At 45.0% G+C, this 14,912-nt stretch overlaps 1 protein-coding gene across 7 annotated transcripts in view; it reads left to right on the forward strand.

The window, feature by feature from the left end:
• The window catches only part of nrg1 (neuregulin 1), a 226,915-nt gene extending 213,912 nt beyond the window's left edge, over positions 1 to 13,003 (forward strand). For all 7 annotated transcript variants that reach the window (XM_072495412.1, XM_072495411.1, XM_072495409.1 and 4 more), the window contains 3 exons: positions 2,829 to 2,959; positions 7,065 to 7,268; positions 10,909 to 13,003. In XM_072495412.1, coding sequence (XP_072351513.1) covers positions 2,829 to 2,959; positions 7,065 to 7,268; positions 10,909 to 11,548 — 975 coding nt within the window. In that variant the 3' untranslated portion in view covers positions 11,549 to 13,003. The remainder of the gene's footprint in view (positions 1 to 2,828; positions 2,960 to 7,064; positions 7,269 to 10,908) is intronic.
• Positions 13,004 to 14,912: the final 1,909 nt, after the last annotated feature.

The raw sequence follows: 14,912 nt of genomic DNA on the forward strand, positions 1-14,912 counted from the left end.
ACAGCAACGCATCATTAGATACAATGCAGGATTAACAGCATTGTATTAATGTGCTGGAATAATATAGTGTTGGATTAATAGCAATGTTGGTGTGTCAGTAGATGGAATATGGAATTAATAACTTGAGTAGGTGAATTAGCGTAATAATGTCAGATTAACAGCATTATACTAGTATGTCAGTAGATATAATATAGATTTAGCAGCATGTGTCGGTGGATACGATATGGGATTGTTAGCATTGTGTTGGTGGCCCAGAAATTGCTCGAATGGGGCACATCATGGCAAATGCCTTGGTCTGGATTTTGTAACTCACTCTTCCAGTTGTATTACTTCTGCCCTGCAGGTTAGTGAGAATGTGATTTGACAACAGGAACCTCATGTACATTGGGCCCTGTGGTCCATCTCCTTACTAATGAAACACAAGGATAGAGGAAGAAACAGAACAAAGTGGGAGGAAATGGAATAAATAATAGCCAAATTGGAGATAGAAAGATAAATAAAGAGCGGGAATGAAGAGAGAGAAAAAAGGACAAAAATTAAAATTTAGGTGAAAGTGAATCATCCAACAGTTTGTGGAGAATTTGAATGCTTGGTACCTCTCATCTTCATCACAAATTGATGAATTTTAAAAATGTAATCTAGGACTAACAGCATTTTATTCGTGTATCCATATAATATCATCAGTTAATTGAAGTTGATGCTTTTCAACTTAGTGAGACATCCCTCAGCTCTTCACAGGAGCATTATCAATCAAACAAGAAGATATTCGCAAATATGGGCAAAAGCTTTTTCTGAGAAATAGATTTTAAGGCATGTCTTAAAAGGAGGAGATGGTTATAGAGGCAGAGCTTTTGTATTGCAAGGCAATTCCCAAGCTTGAGACCTAGATGGTCGACGGCGCAGCCACTAATGGTGGAATGATTAAACACGAGGCAGAATTGAAGCTAAACTGCCATATCTTTTGACAAAGAACTGGAGGAGCCCCAACTTCAGTGCTGCACCCAGTTCTTGCCACCATGCTTCAGGAACGATGTGAAGGTGCTCGAGAGGATGCAGAGATTTACCAGACTATTTCTGGGGATGGGGGCGATTTTAGTCACAAGGCTAGGTTGGAAAGGATGAACTAGTTTCAGCTTGGAGCAAAGGAGATTTGAGGGAACATTTTATAGAGGTGTACAATCTTATGCGAGGCTTAGATAATGTAAATGAGCAGAACTCTTCCCATTAGTTGATTGGACAAGAACTAGGGGACACAGATTTAAGGTTTTGAGCACAGAGATGCCAGGTGAAGAACTTTTTTATGCAGCGAATGATAATTACCTTGAACTCACTGCCCCCGAGAGTGATGGATATGGAAACAATTAATGATTGCAAAAGAAATTTGGATGTGCACTAGAGGAAAGTAAGCAATGTGGGTCCACGGGGAGCAAGCAAAAGAGTTGGATTGATTGGATTGCTCCACAGGGTGCTGGCATGGAAGTGATGGGTCGAATAGTCTCCTTCTGTGTCATAAATGACTCTTTGGCTGGGATTTTCTGGCACCACCATGGCAGGACTCACCACCGGAGGTGCTGCAGGCTATCCCGGCATCAGGCCATCATGTGATGGTGGAACTGTTTTCCAATCAGAATCCATGATTTAATGGTAACTTCAAACCCTGAGCCCCTCAGTAAGAAATTATTCCAGTGGGGATGAAGTTAAGTGCAGTATTGTTTAGCTTGAGGATGATATTGTAGGAGAGAACTGGTAAATGGTTGGCCACAAAGTGGTGATAATAAGGCTAAGAATAGGACAATCCAGATGGTTCATTAGGCACAAGTTACTTGATAGACTCACGCAACGATGAGCCTACAAAATCAGACCTCGTACCACTGAAAATATTCCCAGCTCGTCAAGCAACATGAAAGCCAAATCATTATTCCTGTATTAATACTTTTGCCAAAATATTGAACGCTATGTAATTCACGGTGAAAGAGAATCGGCTTTGTTTTGAGCCTTTCCGTACTGAGACGTGCAATTAATAATTGCAACCCTCCATGCTTGGCATTCATTCAAAAGCCTGCCTGGGGGGTTTCAACAAGGAAGTGGGATGTAGCAAAAAAAAAATAACATTCGTTGATTTTTTAGACGGGTTTTTGTCTGTCTGATTTTCTCTAATGTCTGTAGTGAATTAACAGCAAGGGAACATGTCAATCAGGATGCTAAGCTGGTTGGTACATCTTAATAAAAAAGGCACATTTTTTTTAAAAGTGAAGTTACGCTCAAATTCTGTCTTTAACATTCCATCAATATGGACTCCTCTTATTTACCTTTCACTTGAGCCGAGTTTGTTGCCATTTCAAAAGATTTTGTAAGGATTAGGAAAAGAGGAAGGAGACCTTGAAACATAGAACAACACTTATAGAATCCCTATAGTGCAGAAGGAGGCCATTCGGCCCACTGAGTTTGCACCCATCCTCTGGAGCAGCAGTCCACCTAGGCCCCACTCCACCACCCTATCCCCGTAATCCCGCACATGGATCACGGCCAATCCATCTAACCTGCACATCTTTAGGCTGTGGGAGGAAACCGGAGTCCCCGGTGGAAACCCACGCAGACACGGGGGTGGGGGATGTGCAAACTCCACACAGTCATCCAAGGCCAGAATCGAATGCAGGACACTGGCGCTGTGAGGCAGCAGTGCTAACCACTGTGCCCTTGGGTAGAATATCTATCATGGTGGTAAGTCATAAACAGTGAGTGGAAGGCATAGGTTTGACAGGCCCATTTGATGGCCTTTTGTTGTAATGAGCGTTCTTGTGTTCTGAACTTGTACTGTTTGTTTTCAGCAATATATAATGAAAAACCCAGGATCCACAGAGCATGGCGTTGAGCGAGAAACAGAAACCTCGTTCTCAACCAGTCACTATACATCGACAACCCATCACTCTACGACTGTTACTCACACACCCAGCCACAGGTATCTGGATTAAACAGCATTCTTTGATCAAATAGCAGAGAACAAGAATTCACTAACAGAGATCTGCAATAAACAGAAGGGGAAGCAGAGATCTTAGAAAGGGACCTCGATCAGTTATAAACAGCAACCTTGAAAGTCCTTAGCCAGGCACCACAACCTAGTAACAAACGCTCCTGGTCAAATCTTAACAGGCTCCAGTCCATGATCGAAGCTAAAGCCACCCACGCTCCTGCCGGTGGACCCTCATTTGGATCCTGTCAGGGGCTGACAGTGCATCAAGACCCAAAGAAAATCAAAGCATAGGAATGTTAACTCCAATAATGGCATGTTGAGGAAGAGTGAGTCTGAAGCTAGCCTGTATCTTTAAAACTGGTTTATTTCCAAGACATCAAAGCAATGTCACAGACTCTCCCAGTTCCTCGCAGAGTGAACTGGTTTATATGCTCGTGCAATGATTCCCTAATCCTTCCCCAACTGTGGACAACTGTGCTCAATCACCAGCTTAAAGCATGTATTCTATTGCAGCACAATTTCAACATTAACAAGGAACTCTGCTACTCGAGTGCACAGAGCGCCCACCTACAGTCCTCCCTCCTCACTTGATATCGGTTGACTTTGAAGGAGTGGCAGAGGCGCAATCAGACGTGGTAATTCTGGAGACCTGAGCACAAGGCGGGGCCAAGAAATGCAGCCATTTCCAGGTGTCCCTGTGGATTTCTTTCCCATTAACTTTGAGAAGGAACGAATAGAAAAGCAGAGAAGCTAGGTCAGATTTAGGCAGATCCGTGGTTACATCAAAATTGGAGATCTGTAGCAATTTTAAAATTTATCATGGGGGTTAACTGCAGAGACGCAGAAAATATGTTTTCACTTGTGGGTGAGTTCAAAACTAGGGGACATAAATATAAAATAGTTACTAGTAAATCCAATCAGAATTTCAGGAGAAATGTCTTTACCCAGAGAGTGGTGGAGAATGTGCAACTCACTAAGCATGGAGTGGTTGAGGCAAATAGTACAAAGGGTGCCTTTCAACTAAGTGGGAACAAAGTCGCGTTGTGTAAGGGGCCGCCGAGGGGAACGCGTGGCTGAGGCCGCACATAGCCCCGTTTTGTATACTGGGGAGCTCTGCTCGCCAGAACTCCCCGTTTTTAAATGGGATCCCGATCTCCGAGGCCCCCAAAGTGACCCCCTTCCCCAGCCCGAACGGACTATGGGAGGATGCCCCCCCCTCCCCCACGGCACCAACCCCCCAACACCCACGCAGGGCACCCCCGACCAGAAAATGCCAGCTTGGTACCTTGGCAGTGCCAACCAGGCACCGTGGCAATGCCCATGCCTGGCTGGCAGTGCCAAGGTGCCCCCATGGCATCTTGCCCACACAGGTGTTGGGTCCAGGGGTGCCCTGACCTTATGAGGTAGGGTGTAGGGGGCTCCCTCATTAATAAATTGGGCATTGCGAGGTCTGGAGGCCGCAGTGAGAGATCAGGACACCATTTAAAAATGGACTAAGTGCGACCTCGATGGGTCATTGCTCGCCAAGGTCCATAAATGAAGTAGAGTCCCGTTTAACAGCGGGGTGGTTCTCAGTGCTGCAAGCGCCAGGAAACACCTGGCTAAACGCGCCCGACATGGAACTCGTTTCATTTCCATTAAATTCCGTCCAAGGTATTATTACAGTAGTGTCCCATTTCTTTCAGCTTAGTTAAAGATATGTCAAATAGGAGAGGAGATATGAGCCTGAAAACCAGATTGTTAGAACGTTAACAAATGTACACAATGGACAAGAATTGAAGCTACCGTTGCCCCCAATCATATTTTCATATTTTTATATCTGGTGAAAAGTCTACCTCACGTACCTACTTCAAAGAAGTGATAATGTTTAGAAATTGATGCTGAGCTCAATTAGGACCATACTGTGCTCCACTGTCACCCATCACCTCAGACACAAAGCTCCAAAACCCACCCCCCTTACCCCCCCTCCACCTGCCCTGGCCAAACCCTACCCACTATCAAGTCAATTACCTAAGTGCCACTATAGTTTTAGTTAGTTTATAACAAGCAAGCTGCTAGTAGGTAAATACTGGCAGAGAGCTCTAATAAAATAATGAAAGTAGCATTTATTAATATTTACAACCCATTAAAACATTTATTACACAATTCCCCTTGTTGTTTACCATTATAAATTGCTATGTCCACATTAGTATATTGAAAGCCGTCTATATAAAACATGTGTTCTCCTCCAATCTGGGTACTGTAGCGGTAATGGTTGTGGTGGTGGGGAGTGGGGTTGGGGGAGGTGGGGGGGGGGGGGCAAGATGGTTAAATTACAATGTGCCAAGTTTACACGGGTGATTTTCATTATAAACGTGAGCATGCAAGTTTATAACAGGATGCAAAAATGAGATCCGACTGTGCGGCTTTAAAATGCGGACTGTGCTGTGCCTGCAAGCTGAAGTCTGATTGTTCCCCATCCCCTATCCCCACTTCACTTAAAGGCGATGCTTCGTTACCCTGAGGGGACTTTTAACTTTGACATTGACACACGACATTGGCTTGGCCTCCCACTAACTAAGTTTCCCCATTTTCAATTCCATTGAAGACATCACTTGGCACTTCAATTTCATCTGTCAGCGTGCCAGGGAGGGGGGGAAATGGCCCGGGGTGAATGTGAAATTAACTCCGTCACATTCTTTAACGTGCAACACTTCATGATGTGATGGGGCATCGATTTTAGTCTACTTTTAGCTGATTGTACCACGCACCCTATCTGGAGTGCTGCGTTGCATTTGGCTCTTTGTTGTTCAATGCAGAGTTCTGAAGCCACAAGGCAGCCACGATGACCCCAGTTTGACAAGCAGTCAGCACATTGCAATGGGCAAGCTGCACACACAAGGCTCAATGAAACCCTACAATAATGGGCAAATCACATTAACCTCCCTTTCAATGAAGCAACATGCCTGAGCACTGCTTCAATGGACCAAACTCCATGCCTCAGTAAAACATTCAAATGGACAGGCCGCACACAGTGTCACAATGTCCAGTCACTTCGGTGCCATCATGGCTATGCCTGGGTTGTATGACCAGCTCTGTAGTGTCAGCCGTGACTGAGTGAGTACACTCCGACCTCTGAGTCAGAAGGTTGTGGGTTCAAGCCCCAAGCCAGAGAGAATTGACTAAAACCTAGGGCGGCACGGTAGCACAGTGGCTAGCACTATTGCTTCATAGCGCTAGGGTCCTAGGTTCGATTCCTGGCTTGGCCCACTGTCTGTGGGGAGTCTGCACGATCTCGCCGTGTCTGCGTGGGTTTCCTCCGGGTGCTCCATTTTCCTCCCACAGTCCAAAGATGTGCAGGTTAGGTGGATTGGCCGTGATCAATTGCCCCTTAGTGTCCAAAAAGATTAGGTGGGGTTACTGGGTTACGGGGATAGGGTGGAGGTGTGGGCTTAATTAGGGTGCTCTTTCCAAGGGCTGGTGCAGACTCGATGGGTCGAATAGAATTGGGAGAGACAATGGCAGTGTGGGAATATCCCTGGACTACTATATCCCAGAGGCTGAGGCTAATGCGCTGGGGAGGGTGTGGGACCAACCCATCATGGCAGCTGGTGGAAATTAAATTCCATTAATAAATCTAGTCTCGGTAATGGTGGCCATGAAATTATTGTTAATTGTAGTAAAAACCCATCTGGCTCACTGATATCCTTTAGGGAAGGAAATCTGATGTGATTACCTGGCCTGGCCTACATGTGACTCCAGCTCCACAGCGATGTGATTGACTCGTAACTGCGCTGCATCCCATCTCAAATGGCCCAGCAAGCCGCTCAGTTCAAGGCAATAAGGAATAAGCCACAAATAGACGATCACATCGCATGAAAGAATTTTAAAAATTGATGACGCCCCCTTACTTCTCCTATAACACTGTGTCTTAACAAATTTGGCGTAAGGATATTTATTCTCTTAAAAAAAAAACAAATGCCTGGTGCCAATTGCAGCTGGGAAGTAGCTGAAGATCTCTCTGCGTGAGGATAATGATGTTGGCTGAGTACTTTGCAAAGACAGCCTGGCTCAGGGATTTAAAGCTGTTTCTCTTTGTATTTGCCGCACGCAGTTGGAGTACAGGCCAAACAGAAAGTGTCATCTCGGACTGCCCCTCTGTGCTTGTAATGTCATCTATAGAAACCAGCAGGCACACCAGCCCAATCAATCATCGAGGTCGACTGAATGGTGTGGCAGGTCGGCAAGAGATGCTTATCTGTGTGAGGAATTCGAGAGACACCCCGGACTCTCTCCGAGATTCACCTCATAGCGAAAGGTAGGCCCTGCAGCTATTTATGTACGGAGTGTGTGCATTAGCTGTAGGAACTGAGTGCACAGGTGTCACAGGAACAGAGGGCAAAAGTTTGACTGTACAGGGATGGTTGGCTGTAAAGTAAGGTAAGGTAAAGTCGCCATAGTCCCAGGTGAGTCCCTTTGAGAGGGAGAGCTGACTGGTGATGATTTAACCTGAGGATCACCACACCTCAGGCAAGGGGCACGATTGAGAAGGCCGGGCCTTTATGAACAACCTCTGTTTTACACCCCAAACGTGAATACATTTAATTGGTTGTAAGGAGGGACTGAGGGCACAGTTTCAACTGTAGGGAGTGAGATTATAGCTCTGACTGTAGGTGGAGGTCTGACTGAAGGTGTGGCTATAGCCTGTGCAGCTCTGAGATGTGCCAGCTTTGGCTCAGTTGTTAGGTCCCTTGCCTCTAAGTTAAAGATTGTGGATTGAAGCATTATTTCAGAGGTTTGTACTCATTATCCAGGCTGACACATCTTCAGTGCAGTGCTGAAGGAAGTGCTGTGTTTTGGATGTAACGTTTAACTGTCTGCTCTCTTGGGACGGCACGGTCGTACAGTGGTTAGCACTATTGCTTCACGGCATCAGGGTCCCAGGTTCGATTCCTGGCTTGGGTCACTGTCTGTGTGCAGTCTGCACGTTCTCCCTTTGTCTGTGTGAGTTTCCTCCGGGCGCTCCGGTTTCCTCCCACAGTCCAAAGACGAGACGTTAGGTTCATTGGACATTCTGAATTCTCCCTCTGTGTACCCGAATAGGCGCCAGAATGTGGCGACTAGGGGATTTTCACAGTAACTTTGTTGCAGTGTTAATGTAAACCTACTTATGACAATAAGATTATTATTATATATGAAATATATAATTGCCAAAATGCTCCTTGTACTCTTCTCTAACCTCAGAAGAGCACAAAACCTGGTAGCCCAATGTGGCATGTTTCTTAGAAGCCAGCCCTCCGACCTCTAGGAGTTCAGTAATTAGCACTAAGATCTGTCGCGCATATCAGGAATTGGACAGGAAATTCACTCCATAATCATGAAATTCGTAGCAAAGACTTCCTTTCCATCGGCCCCTACTGGATTTGAACACAGTCTGAGCAGTCCCATCTGTTCCTACAGAAAGTCTTCTCTCAAGTTGACCAATGTCAATCAGGATTCAATTGCTGTCCAAGGAAACATGATGCACCACTGAATCCAAATTCAAAAGGGTGAAATATTAACTTGCAGAGCCACCCATTCCCAAAAACTATTAACTGATCAAGAGAGAATTAACTGAATGATTGGTTTCTGATCCAACAATTTGGACATTCGGAAGGTTGTGATGGTCATAGAATTCCTACAGTGTATAAGAAGGCCATTTGGCTCATTGAGTCTGCACCGACCCTCTGAAAGAGCCTCCTACCCAGGCCAACTCCCCAGCCCTCTCCCTGTAACCCCAGTTAGGGGCAATTTAGCATGGCCAATCCACCTAACCTGCACATCTTTGGACTGTGGGAGGAAACCGCAGCACCCAGAAGAAACCCATGCAGACACGGGGAGAAAATGCAAACTCCACACAGACAGTGACCCAAGGCCGGAATTGAACCCGGTCCCTGCCGCTGTGAGGCAGCAGTGCTGATCACTGTGACACCTTGCTGCCCCCTTAAGAGAGCGCAGAAGAGATTTACCAGAATGGTTCTGTAGACGCAGGATTTTATCTACAAGTTTAGGATGGAGAAGCTGAAGTTGTTCTCCTTGGGTCCAAATGAGTGGAGTTTTATGGGGAGGATCGTCCAGTTCTACATGAAAGAGTTCTTATACCTGTCCTTATCATGCATGCTTGGTTGAGAGCCCAGACTCATAAAAACATTATCTCAGCAGGGGTTTGACAACTGGAGAGAACTATTGTTGCTTAATTGACAGCTTTAAGTGGTTATAATAAGGTTTTCTATGATCTCTGTTGCCAAAGTCCAAATGGTAATTTTCCCAAAATTAAGAGGTAAGACATGTTTGAAGCCTTCGTTATCGATACTTTAATATTTTAGCTGATTGACACTTTTATAGGGTTGCAGAAACATTAGTTTTATTTATCAAAGGAAGATCTCTGAATTAATGTTTCTTTTCTGAGCAGTCCCACACAGCCGTTATTACTATTTGGCTCATTGACTCTGTACATAGTATATACTGGGTGAATGAGCATGGAAGGACCATGATTTGGCAGGAGGGCTATAAGGGGACGTTGGAGTGGGTTGGGTAGGGGCATGGTTTGGCATGAGTTGGAATGGAGAATGGATGAGGAATATGGAAGGCACTTGGGTAACCATGGGTAAGACCTTTTAAGCAAACCTATCAAAAGGTCCAGACTATGGTTTAAGGCTCCTCTGAGGGACCATAAGTCACGGAGATGCTGGCCCGACACTGTGGAAATTGTGGGAGGGCTTAGAGATACCTACCCTCCAATGGAGTCAACCAAGTCGGTAACGCTGGGTGCAGGCATCCTTCCTCTCCTGTGCCAGCAAAAATTGTTGATGTGAGCAATGGGGGTGGCTATCCCAGAATCAGGTCCTGGCCACTATTTTTAAATGGCTGTGTAACGCTGTGGAAATCTGGGTCTATGACTCTGTGGCTTTATTATGAGAGGGTGTTGTGCCTCAGTTATACAGGGCATTGGTGGTACTGCATCTCGAATACTGTGTGCAGTTTTGGTTTCCTTATTTAAGGAAAGATGTAAGTGGATTGGAGGCAGTAGAGGAGGTTTACTAGATTGATACCTAGAATGAGTGGGTTGCCTTATGAGGAAAGGTTGGACAGACTGGGCTTGTTTCCACTGGAGTTTGGAAGAATGAGGGGCGACTTGAATGAATTATATAAGATCCTGAACGGTGTTGACAAGGTGGATGTGGAAAGCATGTTCCCTCTTGTGGGTGGGTCTAGAACTAAGGGGGGGGGGCACTGTTTTAAAATGAGGATTCGCTCTTCCAAACTCCAGTGGAAACAAGCCCAGTCTGTCCAACCTTTCCTCATAAGGCAACCCACTCATTCCAGGTATCAATCTAGTAAACCTCCTCTACTGCCTCCAATCCACTTACATCTTTCCTCAAATAAGGAGACCAAAACTGGACACAGTATTCGAGATGCGGTAGCTGAGGCACAACACCCTCTCATAATAAAGCTACAACAGAGTCATAGGCCCAGATTTTCACAGCGTTACACAGCCATTTAAAAATAGTGGCCAGGACCTGATTCTGGGATTGCCACCTTTTAGGACAGAGATGAGGAGGAATGTTTTCTACCAGAGGATTGTGCCACTTTGGAACTCACTGCCTCAGAAAGCAGTGGAGGCGGGGTCACCGAATCTTTTTAAGACAGAAGTAGATAGATTCTTGTTGGGCAAGAGGATCAAAGGTTATCGGGGGTAGATGGGGAATATGGAACTTAACACACAAACAGATCAGCCATGATCTCATTGAGTGGTTGAGCAGGCTCGAAAGGCCAAATGGTCTATTTCTAGTCTTATTTTGTACGGCTTATGATCGCCAACAGAATGTATCTCCTGCAAAGGACCAAAGAACCCTATGTATGAAGTAATGTCTTTTCTGTTGTTGTCATCTTCATTGGTGCTGTTAATTACATTACAGGTTCGTCTCTGCCATGACCACTCCGGCCAGACTGTCGCCAGTGGACTTCAGAACCCCAATGTCCCCAAAGTCACCTGATTCAGAGATGTCGCCGCCAGTCTCTAGCCTGACTATATCCCTGCCGTCGGTGGCCATAAGCCCTTTAATCGAGGAGGAGAGGCCCCTGCTTCTGGTGACGCCGCCTCGACAGCGGGAGAAGAGGCAAGACCCTTACAAGCAGTACCGCAACTCCATCAAGGACAGTGGCAGCATCCCGGCCAGCCCGCTAAGGGTGGCCGAGGATGACGAATACGAGACGACGCAAGAGTACGAGCCCACGCTCGAGTCCCCCAAGAAAGGGGCCGGCAACAGGAAAGGTAAAAGAACAAAGGCTAATGGCCACATTTCACACAGAATGGAGAGCGAGAGCAATCTCAGCTCAGAGAGCAGTAGCTCTGACAGTGAAACTGAAGATGAACGAATAGGGGAAGAGACACCCTTTCTGAGCATACAGAACGCCATGGCAACAAGCGTAGAATCAGCCCCTGCATACCGATTGGCTGAAAATAGGACTAACTCCACCAATAGGTACTCTACGCAGGAAGAGTTGCAAGTCAGGCTGTCTAATGTAATTGCTAATCAGGACCCAATTGCTGTCTAAAAACACGTAGATGCACCAGTAAAACTTTATTTTATATAATGAAGTACTCCGGATACTTTACTTTAAATTAAACATTTTATTTTATTTTAGCAGAAGAACCTTGCAGCTAGTAGAACGTCTACAAGTTTTTATAGATTAAAATATATATATGTAAAAAAAAATGTTAGCATTCACAATACTAATGTGCCATATGTAGCGTTTTTACAGTATTTCAACACAGAAAGATATCAATGGTGCCTTCATGTTACTTTATGCCGAAAACGGAGTTAGTACATCAGTTGCCGTTTCATGGTACCTGCTACCAAACCTTCTGATAAGAAAAGGAATTTCCTTTAGAATGTCCAATAAATGAGGGTATTTTTCCTGGGGGATGGAGTTCGGATTCCGGCGAGTTCGACAACAGGAGGTGGGGCAAAAGAAACCCACACGCACGTGGGAATGAAGGAGGTGTATCACTTTGACCTGCTTGTTTAGTAATGTTTCACTGCTGTGGTTCCTGACGGGTCCTAATGGCTCATAGGATTAAGCAAATCGTCCTATAAAAAGAGACCAAAAGTAGTGCTCAACAAGAAAAAAAACACCAGAATCTGTGAGCGCCGTTATCAAGGAAATCTGTAACAAGCAACGATTCGTTGATTTTGAAGGTGAAGCTGTCTGAGGAAGGAAATGTGTTCCACGTGGGGTTTTGAACAGTAAAGTTATTCACTGAATTTGATTCAATGAAACTGCTTGCTTTGAAAGAGGCTTGCTTTGAAAGAGCAGTATCTGGTTTCTTGGCATTTGTGACGGGTCATGTTGTACTCCATAAATACCGCAACCTCTTTGGGAAACCAACATAGTACCCACCCCCTTTGAATCAGGCATCAGACATTAGACTCAGTGTAGCTCTCATCTGCAACTTTCTGCCTCCCTGGGAGGGGTTTGGGGTCAATTTTCAGCTATACAATTAGAGGAGTCACTGCTTGGAAAGAAGTATAGTAGGTCTTGGCAAGGAAAGGTGAGGGAATGAGCCAATCAACTTGACTCACTGTCTTCCCTGTGCAGATCACAGGCATAGCATCCTGACTAAGAGCAGGCAGGCTGGAGTAGCCTGAGAACCATTGCTGGGAGGATTCTGTCATGGCTTCTGACGATTTGGAACAGTCTGGAACCTTCTTGTTGGCATCATCTTACTTAGTGGCATCAGCCACAGCGGATCAGGCCTCTGTGTCACAAAACTTTTACTTTCATTGAACTGACACGGGTGTTGAGATTATGATGGGGTGTGGCGGCATCGATCTTTTGGGGGATCAACACTTAAAAGCTGTTGGCGATGCAGATTTCTGTCCATACATAGTCAAAATACACAGCATTGAACCTGCATTCAGCAAAAGGACAAAGTTTCTGATATCTTCCTGTGTTTGTGAAACAGACGCATTTAAAGCCTCTTTCAAATAAACCTTTTTTTCTGTTTAATCGTGTACTTCATTATCAATCGAGTCAATGTAGCTGCAACAACTTCAGTTCCTCTTTCGCAGTGAAGAAAGCTGAGTGCCTTCTGAACTCTCAATCCATAACCCTCTGCTTTAAAGACATCGCAGAGCTTTACTGTTAAAAGTCAAAGAAACCCAGAGGGATGTATAGCTGTCGAAAGTGATCAAACCAGTTTTTTGAACTTACCGAAATTTAAATCATTCAAAATTGCGATAGAATGTTTTATAATCAGCGCTAGTTCTTTCTGTCACTACAACAGAGATGTGTCAGAAACTTAAAGTGTCTTATCACTTCAAGTTGTCAACCCTGTTTTCATTACTTTGAATGCTGTGTCTTTTTACATCATTGTGTGCATGTTAATAATACAGAAGGATTGTGCGATGTTAACACTCTCGTGACTCCAATGGAATTTCTGCAGTTTTGTAATCAGCAGGGTAGAAGTATCTGACAGCTATGTAAAACATCTGGTCCAGCTAAACATTCTTTTCATTCCTGACCCCACTTCTATAGTAAATCTGATCACATCAAGAGTGGTAGAAACCTTTGGAAACTTTAGCCAATGACACATATTTGATGCATTTTACAAGTGGCAGAGAGATGGTTTATAATAATCGCTTATTGTCACAAGTAGGCTTCAGTGACGTTATTGTGAAAAGCCCCTACTCGCCACATTCCGGCACCTGTTCAGGGAGGCTGGTACGGGAATTGAACCGGCACTGCAGCCTTGTTCTGCATTACAAGCCAGCTGTTAGGCCCACTGTGCTAAACCAGCCCCATAACTGGTCTGGTGGTTCTTGAGGGGTTACACTGAGGAAAAAGGTCTCAGAGGTCGATCAGAATGGACAATTGATATCAGGAATCTGATTCTCTGATTTGCAATTTGTCCTAAACTCCAAACCGGGCAAACACAGACGTCCCAACAGTTAACAGAAAACCAAACCATGCCCAGTCTCGCAAGGGACCCCACAGCTTCTGACAAACAACGCTCTCTGGAGAGATGAACACGATTTCATTTCTTTAATCGCTGCACGCACTGTCCATCTTCCTTAGCTGACATTATGAAATGAAACTTTTCCCCTTGAGACCTTGCACAAGCAGTAGGTCACACAAACTGAAAACAGTAGGGGTACATTCAAATACCGGGTTTTTATTTTTGAGCAGGGAAGGGGTGCCGTGACAGTCCGCTGTGAAATTAGTTGAGAGTTTTGTTGAGGTTGCTTGTCATCACATGTTCACGCTGTTTGCAATCTGCTAATGTTGAAGCACCGCTGAGGTATAAATGATTGCATAAGTATTAACCGTTACGGCATACAATGAGCATGGTACACCGTCCTAACCTACCAGGAAAACATGCATGTGATGTTCTAATTGTCCTTTTTAAATGTGCATGAGATGTAAACAATGAGCAATAATCAGCTAGTGGTTCAGACAAACACTGTTTACACCTTTTGACTGCACCCCTACAGTTTTCAGCAGTATTCCGATGTTTATCAATAACTGGTTCAATTATTTAAAAGAAAACGTAATACCCTTAAAATGTTGTATCTACTGGTTAGTTACATGCTATATTATTTAGAGGCACGCATACCGCACTGCGATATTTTAGATTAGGGCACTAGGACACATTAATGTGCTGACACTGTGGTGGACAGACTGTTTTAAACAGGTGGCGTTTAAACAGACGGTCCATTTAGAGTTAGACATGGGTAAAAGGCCCCTTTAAAACAATCACTCAATCTGACTCAGAACTAAAAGCAGAGAGGGAAATATGAAAGGTTGCAGGGTGGTGGGGGGGCGGGGGGGGGGGGGGGGGGGGGGGGGGGGGGCGGGGGGGGTTGAGGGTTGGAAATGGGAGAGACTTATACAAAATGAAAACGTATTCCGATCTGAT

Source organism: Scyliorhinus torazame, chromosome 3 (assembly GCF_047496885.1).
Source record: "Scyliorhinus torazame isolate Kashiwa2021f chromosome 3, sScyTor2.1, whole genome shotgun sequence".
Lineage (NCBI taxonomy): Eukaryota > Metazoa > Chordata > Chondrichthyes > Carcharhiniformes > Scyliorhinidae > Scyliorhinus > Scyliorhinus torazame.